General features: G+C 42.5%; 1 protein-coding gene across 1 annotated transcript in view; it reads left to right on the forward strand.

Annotated features, from left to right (window-relative positions):
- Positions 1-2062: 2062 nt before the first annotated feature.
- The window catches only part of LOC123775058 (venom phosphodiesterase), a 29348-nt gene continuing 15508 nt past the window's right edge, over positions 2063-15902 (forward strand). The window contains exons 1-6 of the mRNA XM_045769855.2: positions 2063-2105; positions 11713-11835; positions 12077-12229; positions 13212-13355; positions 15330-15440; positions 15578-15685. Of these exons, the coding sequence (XP_045625811.1) occupies positions 2094-2105; positions 11713-11835; positions 12077-12229; positions 13212-13355; positions 15330-15440; positions 15578-15685 (651 nt within the window). The 5' untranslated portion in view covers positions 2063-2093. The remainder of the gene's footprint in view (positions 2106-11712; positions 11836-12076; positions 12230-13211; positions 13356-15329; positions 15441-15577; positions 15686-15902) is intronic.

Genomic DNA, 15902 nt, shown 5'->3' on the forward strand with positions numbered 1-15902 from the left:
CTTTGTGTAGTCACAAGCTACACAACCTTGTGTAGCTTCCGGGGATCAACGGCCCCGCGGCCCGGTCTCCGACTAGGGCTCCTGGTTGCTGGACTGGTCAACCAGGCAGTTGGACGCAGCTGCTCGCAGCCTGGCGAATGAATCACAGCCTGGTTGATTGATGAGCTAATCAACCTCTCCTGGCTTCAGCTGATAGGCTGTCGAACCGGCTTAAGTATTAGGTATGCTTAGGGGTGCCTTCTCGCCATGCCCTGTGGCTGGGGGGATTGGTGCCCTGAAGGGGAGATTGACACCCTATACCCCCCCGAAGTGGCAAGGGGAGTTAGGGGACAACAATTATAGCAAGGGGTCATCTCTAATTGAAGCGACGCTTCAGTCAAGTTAAGGCTCTAATAATAAGAAATCACCAAAGATGAGTGTCCTTTCTCCGTCAGGACAGCAAGTGATATGTTGTCTTCCAGTACCCAGCGGGTTTTCTTCCTATTGGGGAGAGTTGTACATGCTGCAATGGCGGTATGTTTACAAACAGGATGAGTGGCCCTGGCCAATAAACTCGCCCTTCGGGGCAAAAATGTAAAAAAAAAATTACTCGACAGCCTCGCTGACGTGTCACGACAGAGGTCTCCTCCCCCTGGTAACACTAGGCCACATGACCTGTATAGCGTCATCCTCGAATATGAAGTCACAGCTGTTCCAGGCACCATATTGTTTGACTTAAATATTGCATTAAAACACAGATATAATCTGATAAAAGCCTAATTACATTAGTTTTATGCATCAAAATATATAAAATAATTTTTGGTAGTCCTGCATACTGGTTGTGGATGAGTAATGTATGACTCAAAGAAGGCTGAGTAATGAAATGATGGACACAACAATATGGTTACACATCCTATGCCAATCATTCCATGTGGTGGAAATGTTCGAGGCACATAGTACAGCCCATCTGGAGCTGTCACAACGTCACAATAATGATGTACTAAATTGCACTAGCCTTACCAAATCGAGGGCCCACGAATATAAAACGGGACAGCCCGTCAATTTTGCAAAAAAGCTGTGATACATCATATTTTTTATTTGAAGTGCAGAGCGACAACCCGTTCTCCAAATAGAACATCGCATTTTGACGCATGTTCTTCATAAGGGCAAAAATTGTCGTACTAGAAAATGGTAGCGGCTCCCGAAATTGACGTACTGTTTCGTTTTCTGTCTTTGGGTCCTCTGGTAGGTTAGGATAAGGGCACTTTAGTACAACAGTTTCTTGACGTTGGGAAACCTTAGGATGACGGGCTGCTTTGTTGTGGAATGCGTTCACCTTCCTTCCAGTTATCATACCATCCATCACTCAATGGTATGATAACTTTAGCTAAGTTATCATACCATGGATGGTATGATATAAAGATGATAACGTTTAGCTAAGCAAGTTACAGCATTGATCTAGTTACAGGAGTTTGTTAGCATATACATCTACTGTGCATTATAAATATGGATTGTCAGCTTAATTAACATGTTTCAGAGTCAAATAATTGGCTCTTGAAGTAATTATGCTATAAAAGAGTATTGATACATTACAGTAAGAGTTACATTGAATTGTGTAACTAGCTTATTAAGATTGTTACTTGTTTAGCGAAATGAATTTTGGGAGTTCAGTTATTGAGCCCATTTTGTGCCTATAATTATACCTTTTCCACGGCCGCCCTCGGGAAAGGCATGGGGAGGGGGGGGGGGTGCATTATAAAAGAAAAAAATAACAGAACCCCATTGTTGAATTTACTTGGTCAATCAATTTCACAATTTGTGGTAAACTAGTTCTATTAGCTGTAGCAAATCTATTTTGTGAATCCTAAACTGGATTTCCTCCTTACCTTTTAAATGGCGGGCATTTATCACAAGAGCCAAACTAATTCACAGATGTATAATACCTCGACATAACGTTGCTAAATGTGATTCATTAACGCATTAAAGGCGTCAGACATAAATAAGGAATACGCTTTTTTTGTTACCTCTTTGGGCGCGAAGGTGAATTGGTCGGCGGCAGAGCGTCTGGCCTCAGTCGGTCGCTGGAAGCGGAGGTGACCGCACGCACTCTGGAGATGATTGCCAAGGTAGGTGGGGTGGGGGAGCTCATCTTATCTATTGAGATTATCCTCCGTGATAACACGCAGGAGGATTTTTTATCGTTAGTATATTTAACTGTGTCTAGGAGTTATTGCTGCTGGCTTATCTGGATGGAATGTTATATATACGTTGGGGGCACATTGTGGCACTGTTGACATCCTTTGTAAGTATGGGAATGCTGACATGAGGTAACCGTGGCACTGCTGACATCTTGTAGCTGTGGCACTGTTGACAGCTCTGTGACTGCTGTCATATCTGTAAACGTGATGCTGTTTACATCTTTATAACTGGCACTGCTGATATTTATAATTGGCACTGCCGATATTTCTAACTGGCACTGCTGATATCTGTAACTGTGTGGCACTGCTGACATCTCTAACTGGCACGAGGAGATCTCGTCAGAGACCGGGCCGCGGGGACGTTGATCCTCGAAACCGTAGGCAAGGTAAGATAGCTTAAATTGAACCACGATTTGCTTGTACAATTAGGTTAATTAGGTCCTTTAGTTACCACTATTTTGTAATGTCATTTGGGCTAATTCAATAATACAAAATGAACGTATTTGAGTACAATAGTGTTTTTTCGTATGACTAAATATATACGATATAAGTAGTATCATTATCGAAGGATCAGTTGGTCTAATCATACACGAGACGGTTCGAAAAAGCTCTTTATCTAATTGTTAAAAAACGTATATATGGTTAGGTTAGGTGCAAGTTAGTTGCGTAAGGTTAAGAAGTTAGGTTAGTTTTTTTATTTTTTAAATTTGTTGGCGATCCGTCTTGTGTATGAGATGTGACTTGATAACTTTCTTAAGTGTGACAATGGTGATATTGTTGCACTTGGCTCTTGTTGAATTCTTGAGTCACAGTGGTGGAGGTTATCGATTCGTTGCTAGTGGCTGTTTTATATAGGGAATAAGTCTAGTAATGGGTAGTCTTGTGGTGGATAGTATTGCAATGGGTAGTATTGTAATGGGTAGTTTTACAGTGGATAGTATCGTAATTGGTAGCATTGTATGGGTAGTATTGTAATAGGTAGTATTGTAGTTTGTAATACTGTAGTGGGTAGTTTTGCAGTGAATAATATTGCAATGGGTAGCATTGTATTGACAGTATTGTAATGTGTATCATTGTACTATTATTATATTCATGTTACTAGTGTCACTGGGCAGCCCGTCCTCCAAAAATGGGGTGGTAAATGTAAGGAGACAAATAAGTGCAATTATGTACTATTCATAGCAGTTAGGAATTGTACTTATTTTCACTTAGTATTAAATCGTAGTCATATATATTGTGAATATTTGAGTTTACCCCAAAAACTGAATAGAAAACCACAACCTCACCTAACCGTCTTAGTTTTTGAAGATAATAATTTTATTGCTTCTTAATTACAATTAGTACTTAACCTATAGCTATATTGATATTACAGTTTTATAAAACTAATAAAACAAAACTAAAATATATCAATAAATAGTAAAATAACTCTGGATATTTTAAAATTTTGTATAAAATCTATATTGTTTAATAAACCAGAAAAAAATTCTTGATATTTAAAACTTGTGTATTGCAAATTGAAATTGAAAATTTCATCCTAAAATTCTGTGTCTTAACAGAAAACTAGGGGGAATTAAATCGGGGGAGGGAGTTGGGTAAATGTAACAGCCCCATAAGTGCAATTATGCACTGGTTATGACACAGCGGGAGTAGGCGAACGGCCAAGTTGGGATGTAGATAAGGAAGCCTCAGTGGTTCATTAATTGCTATTATTCGTAGTTTCTTATCTTGTAGGGTGTGGCCTCGTTAATCCGCCCTTCGAAGGCCGGTTAAAGTAATTATTCAGTATTAGTGATTAATGATTAATGACCGTAATAAGAGGGATGTTATATATCATCTTTGCGGTTTAGTAATCAAGTCGTTTGCCTAATGAGGACTTGTAGGGTATTTGTGAGAAAGCGCTAATGATGATGTACCTTGAGGTTACCTTGAGGGCGTAAGTAAGTAATGTAAGGTAATGTAAGGGCGAAGAGAGAGAACACCCTATTGACATAGCTCGAGTGCATGGGGGGAGTTGTGTAAAACCCTGGTTTGTGCCTCGGAGACGCTGCGGGATTCAGTAAGTTCAGTAGAACTTCGGTTTCAACTCTTTTTACCATGTCGTAGCTCAGTCGATCGATTAAGGCAGTGTCTGGGATGCTCCCGGACGCAGGTTCGAATCCTCGTCACGGTCCTTGTGGATTTGTTCACGAGAAGGCGCTATGCTTGCGTGACCACGTAATGCTTGCTGCCTAATGAAACGTTGCAATTGCTTGCTGAAAAAACATTGAGCTAATTATGACGTCATTCTTACGTCACGCATGGCCGTTAAATTGAGGTAGTCTGGAGGACAATTTAAACGTCGCACTCGGCGCCAGACGTAAAAAATTTGCAATTTTGTTCAGCTTTTTCAATAACACACATCTTGCTGATTATATTCCTGCATATTTTTTAAAAATGGTTAAATATAATCTTCGTAATTTTCGAGGCCTAAGGCCTACCTCTCGAGGCCTGTGAATAAGCCTGAGTATTTTACTTAAACATACAAAAATTATATAAATGCTAATAATAACAATCAAAATGAACGTATTAGTAATGATATGGATAAGGATAGAGCATGTAGTAGTCACGTGAGGCTTAAAATATTGAGAACACAGTAACACATGCTGATAAGGAAATCATCGAACACACTGTAAACCTTAAAAGGAAAACGCAAATAAGAGTTGGGGGTCTCTTGAGCGAAGGGCGTGAAGGTGTGTGTGTGTACAGTTCCTGCCTCGCTGCCAGGTGGATCACGGCCAGCTGGGTTCCTGCTGGCCGTGTGCCACTATGGTCCCCGCAGGTGGCACCTCGTATAAAGGAGACTGGAATGGAATTAATGTTTGGACGGGAGATATCTCCCGTCACGCAGGGTGCAGTCGCACCTCCACAGATCTCCAGTATCAGCTCTTGATACTGGTAATGGCTCAAAAGGGCCACCACTTACGGGCTATTCATGCCCGTGCCACCTTTTGGGTGGCTTAATTAATTGCTTCTAGTAGGAGGGGAAAGTACGGAGAGTGAGTATGGGAGAGTACGTTAACTATCCTATCTTGCATATCATGCAAGGTGTAGAGTATTGTGAGAAAATGGACGATAGTATATTTGGAGAGAAGGGACTTTGCAACACCACCAGCACGGGTTCAGGGATGATAAATCTTACCTCACAGGCTTAATAGAATTATATGATTAAGCAACAAAAATTAGACAAGACAGAAGGTCGAGCAAACTTCATATATTTGGATTGTCAGAAAGCCTTCGACACAATACCCCATAAGAGACTAGTGCATAATTTAGAGAAGCAAGCAGGGGTGACATGGAGGGTGCTCCAATGGATAAGGGAGTACCTAAGTAACAGAAGACAGTGAGTTACTGTGAGGGGTGAGGTCTAAAGAGTGGCGAGATGTTACCAATGGAGTCCCACGGGACTCAGTTCTAGGACTATCCTATTTCTATTTTTACATAAATTATCTTCCGTGGGTAATAGACTAATTCCACTCAATGTTTGTTGATGGAAAAATTATGAAGATACAGACAGAGGAAGATTCAAGATGACCTGGCCAAACTGAAAGAATGGTCCAAAATGTGGCTACTTAAATTTAACTAAGTGTAAAGTAATGAAACTAGGCAAATAGGACAAGACACCAGACGCAATGTACCAAATGGGCGATAACATCCTTCAGGAATAGAGTAGAGAAAAAGATCTGGGTGGTCGAGATCACACCGAACCTGTCTCCTAAAGCCCACATCAAAATGATGTCTTTAACAGCATGTACCATGTTGGCCAAAATAAGAACTGCCTTTAGAAATTTGTGTAAAGAATCATTCAAAACCTTGTATGTCACGTATGCCAGACCAGTCCTGGAGTATGTGGCTACAGCGTGGAGTCTATATCTAATAATGCAAAAGACGACGTTAGAAAAAGCTCAGAGGTATGACACCATATTATTCCCAGAACTGAGAAGTATTGGATACGAAGAAAGGCTTCAGGAATTAAACCTCACGTCGCTGAAGGACAGAAGACTTGGGGGGGGGGCTTATTACCACAGAAAATTCACACGGTACTTAAATATGATATATACAGCCACATTATTTAGCACGGGTGGTAGTCGCACAAGTGGATACAGGTGGATATTAGTACCCAAATGAGGCAGAGAGGAAGTGATGTTGTGGAGGCAGACTCCATACAGAGTTTCAAATGTAGATATGATAGAGTCCAATAGGCTCGGGAACTACACCAGTCGATTGGATGTTAAGCGGCGGGACCAAAGAGACGAAGCTCATCTCAAACAAGGAAAATTAGGTGAGTACAATTAGGTAAGTCTACATGCTTGCGCGAGGAAGCGTACGAAGTACTGAATCAAAGTTTTCAGGGAATATTTTTAAACTAAACAACATCCACGGGACCCAATGCAGAAACTGACCGGTGAGGGACCGAGTTAGAGGTGACGGCAGCGGAGATGAGGAGGCACGTGAAGTAACTGGGTAAGGCTAGAGCTATAATTATTAACATCTTTATTGACAAAAAATAATTACAATTTTTGCCTGCATGAGACCAGAAGAAATTACACCATGGATCCTGAAAGAGGCAGCAGAGGCACTGAGCTATAACCATACAGTGCTCCTTAACTCAACACTACAAACAAACTAATTGCAACTAAAGATAATATAAACAGTGTGTAGTTCCTTTGTACAATGAAGGAGGTTGACAGGAGCCTCGGAATCACAGATCAATGTCATACATTCCTAACATGACATTAGAGGGGGGGGGGGGGGGTTATAAGGAGGCAGAACAGTTGCTTCAGTTAAGAAATTAATTGATTACCAGGGGGGGGGTGTTTGATTTAGTCCCTTCCAAAATATTGCTAAAACAAACATAAGTTCAAAGCTGGTGTAACTGGAAAAGTGCCAGAGTGGGTGATGGGATGACTTTTGGGTAGGAAACAGGAACAGTGAGAAAGGAGAAAGCAGAGACGTAAGGACACAAGTGAGCTGCCACAAGATTCGATACCAGGGTCCATTATGTTCCTAATGTGTAAATAACCTGATGGAGAGAAAAATCATATCTCCGTTTATGGCCGATACAAAGCTGATGAGTTAGAAGTGAAGAGGACTGCGAGAGACTAAAGATAGACCTGGATGCACTGCAGCGTTGGTTTGAATGATGGCTGCTAGAGTTTAACCCGGGCAAATGCAAAGTAATAAGGATAGGAGTGGGGGGGGGAAGAAGACCACGGGGATAGTACCCACTGAAAATATAACAGCTGGAAACATAAAATGAAAGATTTGGGATTTTATTTACCTCCAAACTGGGCATCTGAGGAACACATCAGCCAGATAACATCAGAAGCATATACAAAACTAGCAAATATCTGAGCAGCTCTCAGGAACATAGATCAAGGGGCCTTCGAAGCATTATATATCCAACTAGTGCACGATCAATACGTGTATATGTAGCCCCGCCCTCAAGTTTCTACATAAAAAAACGTAAAAACTAGAATAAATTCATGAGTATGCGACAACCGAGTCTATTGACCTTCAGCCACCTGGACACCAGTTACTGGAACCACCTGGCGGCAAGACAGGAAGTATAGGCGTGAAGACTGAGACTGTTCTCAATGTAACACAGTGTTTGATTCGCCCATAAATCAACACAACACAGTGTTTGTTCCTGGGTACCAACTGTTATTTTCTGATTGTTTATGCCTCCAAAATATAGATAATACTAATAATTCATTTTGTCTGGAGACAGGCCGCCAGAGTGTATTCATACACGTTAGGCTTATACAGAGATTTTTAATTATAGATTTCTAATCCTTAGTAAAATTAAGGATTAAGTTTATCATCCTTCTCTCTTCCCGTGCAAGTAAATTTATACACATTCTAGTTCAATGTCAAAAACTGAACATCCTATTTGGTAAATGATGCCAAGATGAAGCTGACGAATAATATTCTACGTATTGCTAAAGATTCCAGAAATGAATTTCAATAAAGATATTATAAATATCAAGAACACAGCAACACAATACACCCACAGGAAAGGAAAGGTAAGTATTGGCTTGGAAACACAGTTGTTTATATAAGGTACAAATTACTGGGTAACATAACAGATGTGGGATCACTGATTTAAGCCTAGGCTAGTCACGCAAGAATAAGTTCCGTGGAAACACAAACCGAAACTGTGACTATTTTCCGCTTATTACAACTTGTAATAAAGTTGTTACATCTTGGCTTAACGTGTTTATGACGTATTAGAACATTGTTACAACTTGCTATATTGGTTGTTATAACTGGTTCGGAAGTGTTAAAACTTGTTCGAAACGTCGTAGTTTCGGTGTGTGTTTGGCGGGTTTGAGTGGATATAAATTAGAGGTGCTTCGTATGGGCCAATAGGCCCTCAGTTTCCTTTATTCTTATGCTCATATGACCAGAAAGGATCTACGCACGAACCTATTTCTTCGCAGGGTCGTCGGGTCTCAAAAGCTCGTATGGACTCTTCGTACGTCTTACCGTACATGTCTACGGCTGGCCTTTGTTTTTGCAAAGGACAGGGAGCCAGCCCGGCCCCTTCAGCACCCAGTCGTAGAATCGCCCACTGTTGTAATTTAAAACAAAAAATATGCTCCCCACGGCTACAAATCCGTCTATCCTTGAATAAAAAGTTCACCTTGCTGTAGCGTAGCGGATAGCGGTAGTTTTGAACTCCGGACTATTAAACTATAAAATTAATAGTATTATGCATCTTATAAGGCATTGCATACGTACAAAAACTGCCCTAAATGTAACACAGAGCAAGGTAGGTTTTGAGCGCTTGTGAAATTCTTTCAGGACAAATTGGGCGTTTTACGTCAGAGTTGGCTATATCTGTTGCTTTGCCCTTTTTAAGCCCTTAACTGCTGTCTGTGAAACGTGTCTTATATTCGATGTTTGACCTTTAATATATATTGTTCCATGGTCTAGCATGTACCACGCCCCTCCCCCCTACTATCACCCCTTTCCCCCTACGATCACACACTACCCTTGTACCCAGGGGGTAGTGAACTATAACATTCAGTTACATGACTATATAGGCATCTTGCGTGGTTGCGCTTAACTGCTACTTGGATACTGGTCCATGGAATGCAAGGCTACTGGATACAGAGCCATGGAACGCAAGGTTACTGGATACAGAGCCATGGAATGCAAGGCTACTGGACACAGCCACGGAACGCAAGACTGCTGGATACGGATCCATGGAATGCAAGGCTACTGGATAAATATCAATGAGGGGGGAGGGTACACAGGTATTTGGATAGAGGATAACGTAGCATTATACCATTATTAATGTATCATGTGCTTCCTTATCAGTGGCTACGGAGAAGTAAGAGAGCTCCGCCTACTGAGCTTCTTGTTCCTGTTGTTTTATTTCAACTTTCCTGACATTCCAGTTCCCTGATGTTGAAGGCTTTGAAGTTGTGGATGGCGGTGGCCTCCAAGATTTATTCTTTCAGTACATTCCATCTGTTAACCTCCCATACCTGGATTGTACCTGGAATGGGTTCTGGGAGTTCTACCTCCCCAAGCCCGGCTTGGAACCAGGCTTTATTTGCGAGAGTTTGGTTCTACAGGGTATTGCTTGGGGCGGCCCGCAGGCCCTTATATCCACCTCAACCCGGTTGGTCCGGGTTTAATATTTCTTAGACTTTCCTAGAGGATATTTTACAGTATGCAAATATTTCATTATATTTTTCCGAGTGATTTACGTTTCCAGCATCTACTTATGTCTTGCCTAACTTCTTCTCGAGTTATAGAGACTATCGTTTTCCACCTTGTCTCTTCACCTCTTCCGTTTGCATAATTTTTTACCCTTATATGTGTGTTCCGTGATGTTTAACACAACCTACTGTAACTCCGTGATTAGCACAGTCGACTCACAAGCAAATGGTCCCAGGTTAGATTCTCGTGCACAGTGAAATGTTTGGGTACATTTCCTTAGTTGGCACCTGGGAGTTAATCAACTATTGTGAGCTGTATCATAGAGAAGGTTAGTCGTAGGTCTATGAGCAGAGGTTCTCAACCTAACCCCTCTGTAGAATTTAAAGGTTTCTGTCGGTGTTGGGTTTAAGGCCCATCAACCTCTGGAAGGGTATTTTTTAAGCCGTTGCAACAGCTTATTGATCATCCGGCAAGTATACTGTAGTCCTGAACATAGTCCAGGACTAAAGTAAACTATATACACCGAGATATGGTATATCTCTTGGAGTTTATATCCCTTGACTGTCTAAAAGGTTAGGTCCTGTGCATAGCATACCATACAGTAATATGTTCTACGCCATCGACTCGCAATTGAGGGATCCGGATTCCATCCTCGGCCAGATCAGAATTGCCTGAATTTACCTGAATTTAGGGCCACTAACACTAGTGGCCTTGATGAGAACAGGAAGCCGGCGGCGTATCAAACGTCTCCCCCATTTGTCCTGATGATTTTTTCTAGCCCTTTTTTTCAGGCCTTTTCAGGCCTTTTCAAGAAACTTGAGTACGTTTCCTTTCACTTAGCCTTTTTCACTTTGTTCACTTATCAGTAAATAGATACACGGGAGTTGTGAGTTGCATCCTGGGAACGGTGAGTAGTTAGCCTAGAGGTACAGACTTCCAGTCCCCGACAATGGGAATCAAACAAATAACGTAGTCCCTCTTAGATCTGTGAAAGAGAACGTTGTGGGTATAGAAAACGACATCACAGCATCAACTATTATTTTTCGTTACATTAATTCCATTTGTCGGGGACAGGAAGTCTTTATATATATATACTTTAGGCTTTTATCGAGGTCCTCCCTAACTGGGTTGAACTGACCTTAACCAGGATGCAATCCACAACAGTTGCCTAACTCCCTGGTACTTATTTGCTGCGAGATGAACAAATTCATCAAGAGAAAAGAAACATTCTCATCCATTTCAATTCCGGTCGTGGATCGAATCAGGGATCCTCGAGTGTGAGTGGAGAACGTAGACCACTACAACATGACCATTGCCTATCTAAAAGGTTAGGTTAGGGCTCTTAACCTCCTTAACAACATGAGACCATAAATCTACGTAATGAAACAACATTGAATCACTTGATCTTGTACTCAAGATCACGATCTTGTGTACAAGTAACGAAGTCTCCTTTGGAACTTAAAGAACAAGCCGTAGTTATAGAACACGGCTAGAATGATCAACTTATTTTTTTGATGACCAGACCACACACTAGAATGTGAAGGGACAATCGACTTGAGAATGGTCCAGGACGGACCGAAACGTCGTCGTCCCTTCACATTCTAGTGTGTGGTCTGGTCATCATACTTTAGCCACGTTATTGTCACTCATCGCCAACTTATTTTTTTGTCTGTTTCTGTTTTTATTGAATTAACTAATCCTGTATGTACAGGGAAGCAAGAAACTGTTAAGTATGTGTTTTGAATATTGAAGGTTGTGTTAACTTGGCTGTGTGTTGTTAGGCTTTTGTTTTACTATATTTTATATTTGTCTTTTTTACCAACAGACGCTTCTGTTGTCAGCTGCGGTTGGCGTAGTGTGGGCTAGACTAGCCCATCAGACGCCCACCCTCCCCACCCACCTCTCTCCTGAGTCCTGCCCGCCCACCTTCCACAACAACCACCCCTTGGTTAGTACTCCACCCTCCCCGCCCACCACTCACCTGAGTCCTGCCCCGCCCACCTAAATCAATCATAGACAACAATGCAGTTTTTCTTTCGTATGGAGATATAGAACTACTGTACTGTAAATAATTTTAAATAAACATTAGATATGTTTATTTTAGTATTGTATTTTGTCAATAACCTTGATTTATAAGACTTATGGAGAAGCCGTTGTGGTTATGGGGTGAACAAGACTCACTCTCACAGATTCTGGTGTCGGTGGATGGATTCCGCGCCGACTATATTCTCCGCGGGAGGACGCCGACCATCGAGGCCTTGGGTGCCAGCGGCGTCCGGGCACCATACATCAAGCCTTCCTACCCCACCATAACCTTCCCCAACCACTACACTATGGTCACAGTGAGTATGCACCACCATTCTATTGACCTGGACTCTAGGGGCCAGATTCACGAAAGCACTTACGAACCTGTACATCTTTTCTTAATCTTTGGCGGCTTTGTTTCCAATTATTAAACAGTTAATGAGCTCCGAAGCACCAGGAGGCTGTTTATAACAATAACAACAGTTGAATCGGAAGTTTTCATGCTTGTAAACTGTTTAATAAATGTAACCAAAGACGTCAAAGATTGAGGAAAGATGTATGCGTTCGTAAGTGCTTTCGTGAATCTGGCCCTAGGAGATTCGAACCGTGAACCCTCACGCGTGTGATGCCCCAAAGCTCTATCGACCGAGCTATGGAGTAGTCTTAATAAGGAAAGTTTTCAGAAGCAGCATTCTGCTGCTACCAAACTGAAATTTTCGACTTTCCCCCTGACTACTACTGAAGCTCATAGGCATTAGTGATCTTGACCAGACCACACACTAGAAGGTGAAGGGACGACGACGTTTCGGTCCGGTCAACATACTTTAGCCATGTTATTGTGACTCATCGCCTGCATTAGTGATCTATTTTATGGGCTATTTATTCATTGCCCCTGCCACCTCTTGCCTTAATCTTGGTGCCTTAATCTCCATCAACCACGTGTATTCATTGTTTACCTGGAGATGTACCAGAAATTCTTAGGTGAACGCCTCTGTTCACCCAGCAGGGAATGGGTACCTGATTGTTAAACGATTGGCTGGTCGTATTCCAAGGAAACTAAGCATAGAAATTTTACACTATAAGATCAACAACGCCAGTAATGCGATCATATATAATCAAATATATATCTTTCATTATACTCGATTTTGTCCCTAAGTTCGTTATAATCCATATTGTCCCTAAATTCATTATACTCTGTACTTTTAATTTACTTTCTATATTATACTTTTTTTGCTCATACAATGTGAGGTCATTGGTATACCTGGCAGTATAACCACACTCCCGACCCTACCTCCACAGGGACTCTACCCTCCGGCCCATGGGATCGTGGCCAACAAGTTCTACGACCCGGTGTTCAGGTCGGAGTTCAGGAGAAAACGACCAGACAGCTACACGCGGCGCTGGTGGGGTGGTGAACCCGTCTGGAAGACCGCAGAGAAGCAGGTGGGTCGTAGTGATATAGCACCAGGTGCGTCGTAGTGATATAGCACCAGGTGGGTCTTAGTATTATAGCACCAGGTGGGTCTTAGTATTATAGCACCAGGTGGGTCGTAGTATTATAGCACCAGGTGGGTCGTAGTATTATAGCACCAGGTGGGTCGTAGTGATATAGCACCAGGTGGGTCTTAGTATTATAGCACCAGGTGGGTCTTAGTATTATAGCACCAGGTGGGTCGTAGTATTATAGCACCAGGTGGGTCGTAGTATTATAGCACCAGGTGGGTCGTAGTGATATAGCACCAGGTGGGTCGTAGTGATATAGCACCAGGTGGGTCTTAGTATTATAGCACCAGGTGGGTCTTAGTATTATAGCACCAGGTGGGTCGTAGTGATATAGCACCAGGTGGGTCTTAGTATTATAGCACCAGGTGGGTCTTAGTATTATAGCACCAGGTGGGTCGTAGTATTATAGCACCAGGTGGGTCGTAGTATTATAGCACCAGGTGGGTCGTAGTGATATAGCACCAGGTGGGTCGTAGTGATATAGCACCAGGTGGGTCTTAGTATTATAGCACCAGGTGGGTCGTAGTATTATAGCACCAGGTGGGTCGTAGTATTATAGCACCAGGTGGGTCGTAGTATTATAGCACCAGGTGGGTCGTAGTATTATAGCACCAGGTGGGTCGTAGTGATATAGCACCAGGTGGGTCGTAGTATTATAGCACCAGGTGGGTCGTAGTGATATAGCACCAGGTGGGTCGTAGTATTATAGCACCAGGTGGGTCGTAGTGATATAGCACCAGGTGGGTCGTAGTATTATAGCACCAGGTGGGTCGTAGTATTATAGCACCAGGTGGGTCGTAGTGATATAGCACCAGGTGGGTCGTAGTATTATAGCACCAGGTGGGTCGTAGTGATATAGCACCAGGTGGGTCGTAGTGATATAGCACCAGGTGGGTCGTAGTATTATAGCACCAGGTGGGTCGTAGTGATATAGCACCAGGTGGGTCGTAGTATTATAGCACCAGGTGGGTCGTAGTATTATAGCACCAGGTGGGTCGTAGTGATATAGCACCAGGTGGGTCGTAGTATTATAGCACCAGGTGGGTCGTAGTATTATAGCACCAGGTGGGTCGTAGTGATATAGCACCAGGTGGGTCGTAGTATTATAGCACCAGGTGGGTCGTAGTATTATAGCACCAGGTGGGTCGTAGTGATATAGCACCAGGTGGGTCGTAGTGATATAGCACCAGGTGGGTCGTAGTATTATAGCACCAGGTGGGTCGTAGTGATATAGCACCAGGTGGGTCGTAGTATTATAGCACCAGGTGGGTCGTAGTGATATAGCACCAGGTGGGTCGTAGTGATATAGCACCAGGTGGGTCGTAGTGATATAGCACCAGGTGGGTCGTAGTGATATAGCACCAGGTGGGTCGTAGTATTATAGCACCAGGTGGGTCGTAGTGATATAGCACCAGGTGGGTCGTAGTATTATAGCACCAGGTGGGTCGTAGTGATATAGCACCAGGTGGGTCGTAGTATTATAGCACCAGGTGGGTCGTAGTGATAGCAACAGTAGAGATGACAGTACCGCTGTAACTTTGCAACTGGCTACAGTGAGCGAGTAAGTAATAATTGTAATTAAGAAGCAATAAGATGCTTATCTTAACATACTAAGGTTAGGTGAGGTCGGTGTTTTCTATGAAGCTTTTCAAGGTAAACTAAAATATTCACAATCAATTAGTATGTCACATATGCACTTATTAAATAAGCCAATATTGACTATAAGCAAGTGCGAGAACGGGTTGCAACATTATATGTATAACCTCAATTACTAATTTAAAAAAAATCAGTTTTATGTGATATCGTGTAACTTACAAGTCGTTACAGATTTTCCATGTATACCTATTTATAATTATTTATTGTTGTTTTAGTATAAGTGTTTACTTAAAATCAATAAGTCCCCCCTTCTTCTAGGGCAAGCGAGCAGCCACTTTCTTTTGGCCCGGGTCGTCGGTGGAGGGCAACCGACCCTCGATGTGGTTCAGGTACAACATGTCCATCCCCTTCTCACATCGTGTGGACCAGGTGAGACAACTTGAGCTCTGTCCAGTGTCAGGGAGGTTGATATATAAACGTTGGTCACTGACTTCGTAAGACCAGTTTAAAGTTATTCAACTATTTCAGTGCTTCTATTTCAGGTGTTGTCATTCCTCTTGTTTCAGGTGTTGGCCTGGTTGGACTTGCCACCCTGGGAACGGCCGGCCTTTATGACGCTGTATATGCATGAGCCAGACCGCTCCGGCCACAACTTTGGACCTGATTCTCCCCAGGTACAGTAATGTACTACATGAGCCAGACCACGTGAGCCACACCCATGGACCTGCAACTTATCCTCAGGCCAGGCTCGTTAAAGCAGCGGCCTTTCCCTAAGATACATTCTTCAATTTTTAACATAGTGTGTAATAAAAATAGATTTGTTAGGCATAGGTTAGGTGTTTAGATTCTGTTGGCGGTTATTTGTATTTGAAGTACGTGCTCGAAGTATTT

The sequence above is a fragment of the Procambarus clarkii genome, chromosome 92 (assembly GCF_040958095.1).
Source record: "Procambarus clarkii isolate CNS0578487 chromosome 92, FALCON_Pclarkii_2.0, whole genome shotgun sequence".
In the NCBI taxonomy this organism is placed as follows: domain Eukaryota; kingdom Metazoa; phylum Arthropoda; class Malacostraca; order Decapoda; family Cambaridae; genus Procambarus; species Procambarus clarkii.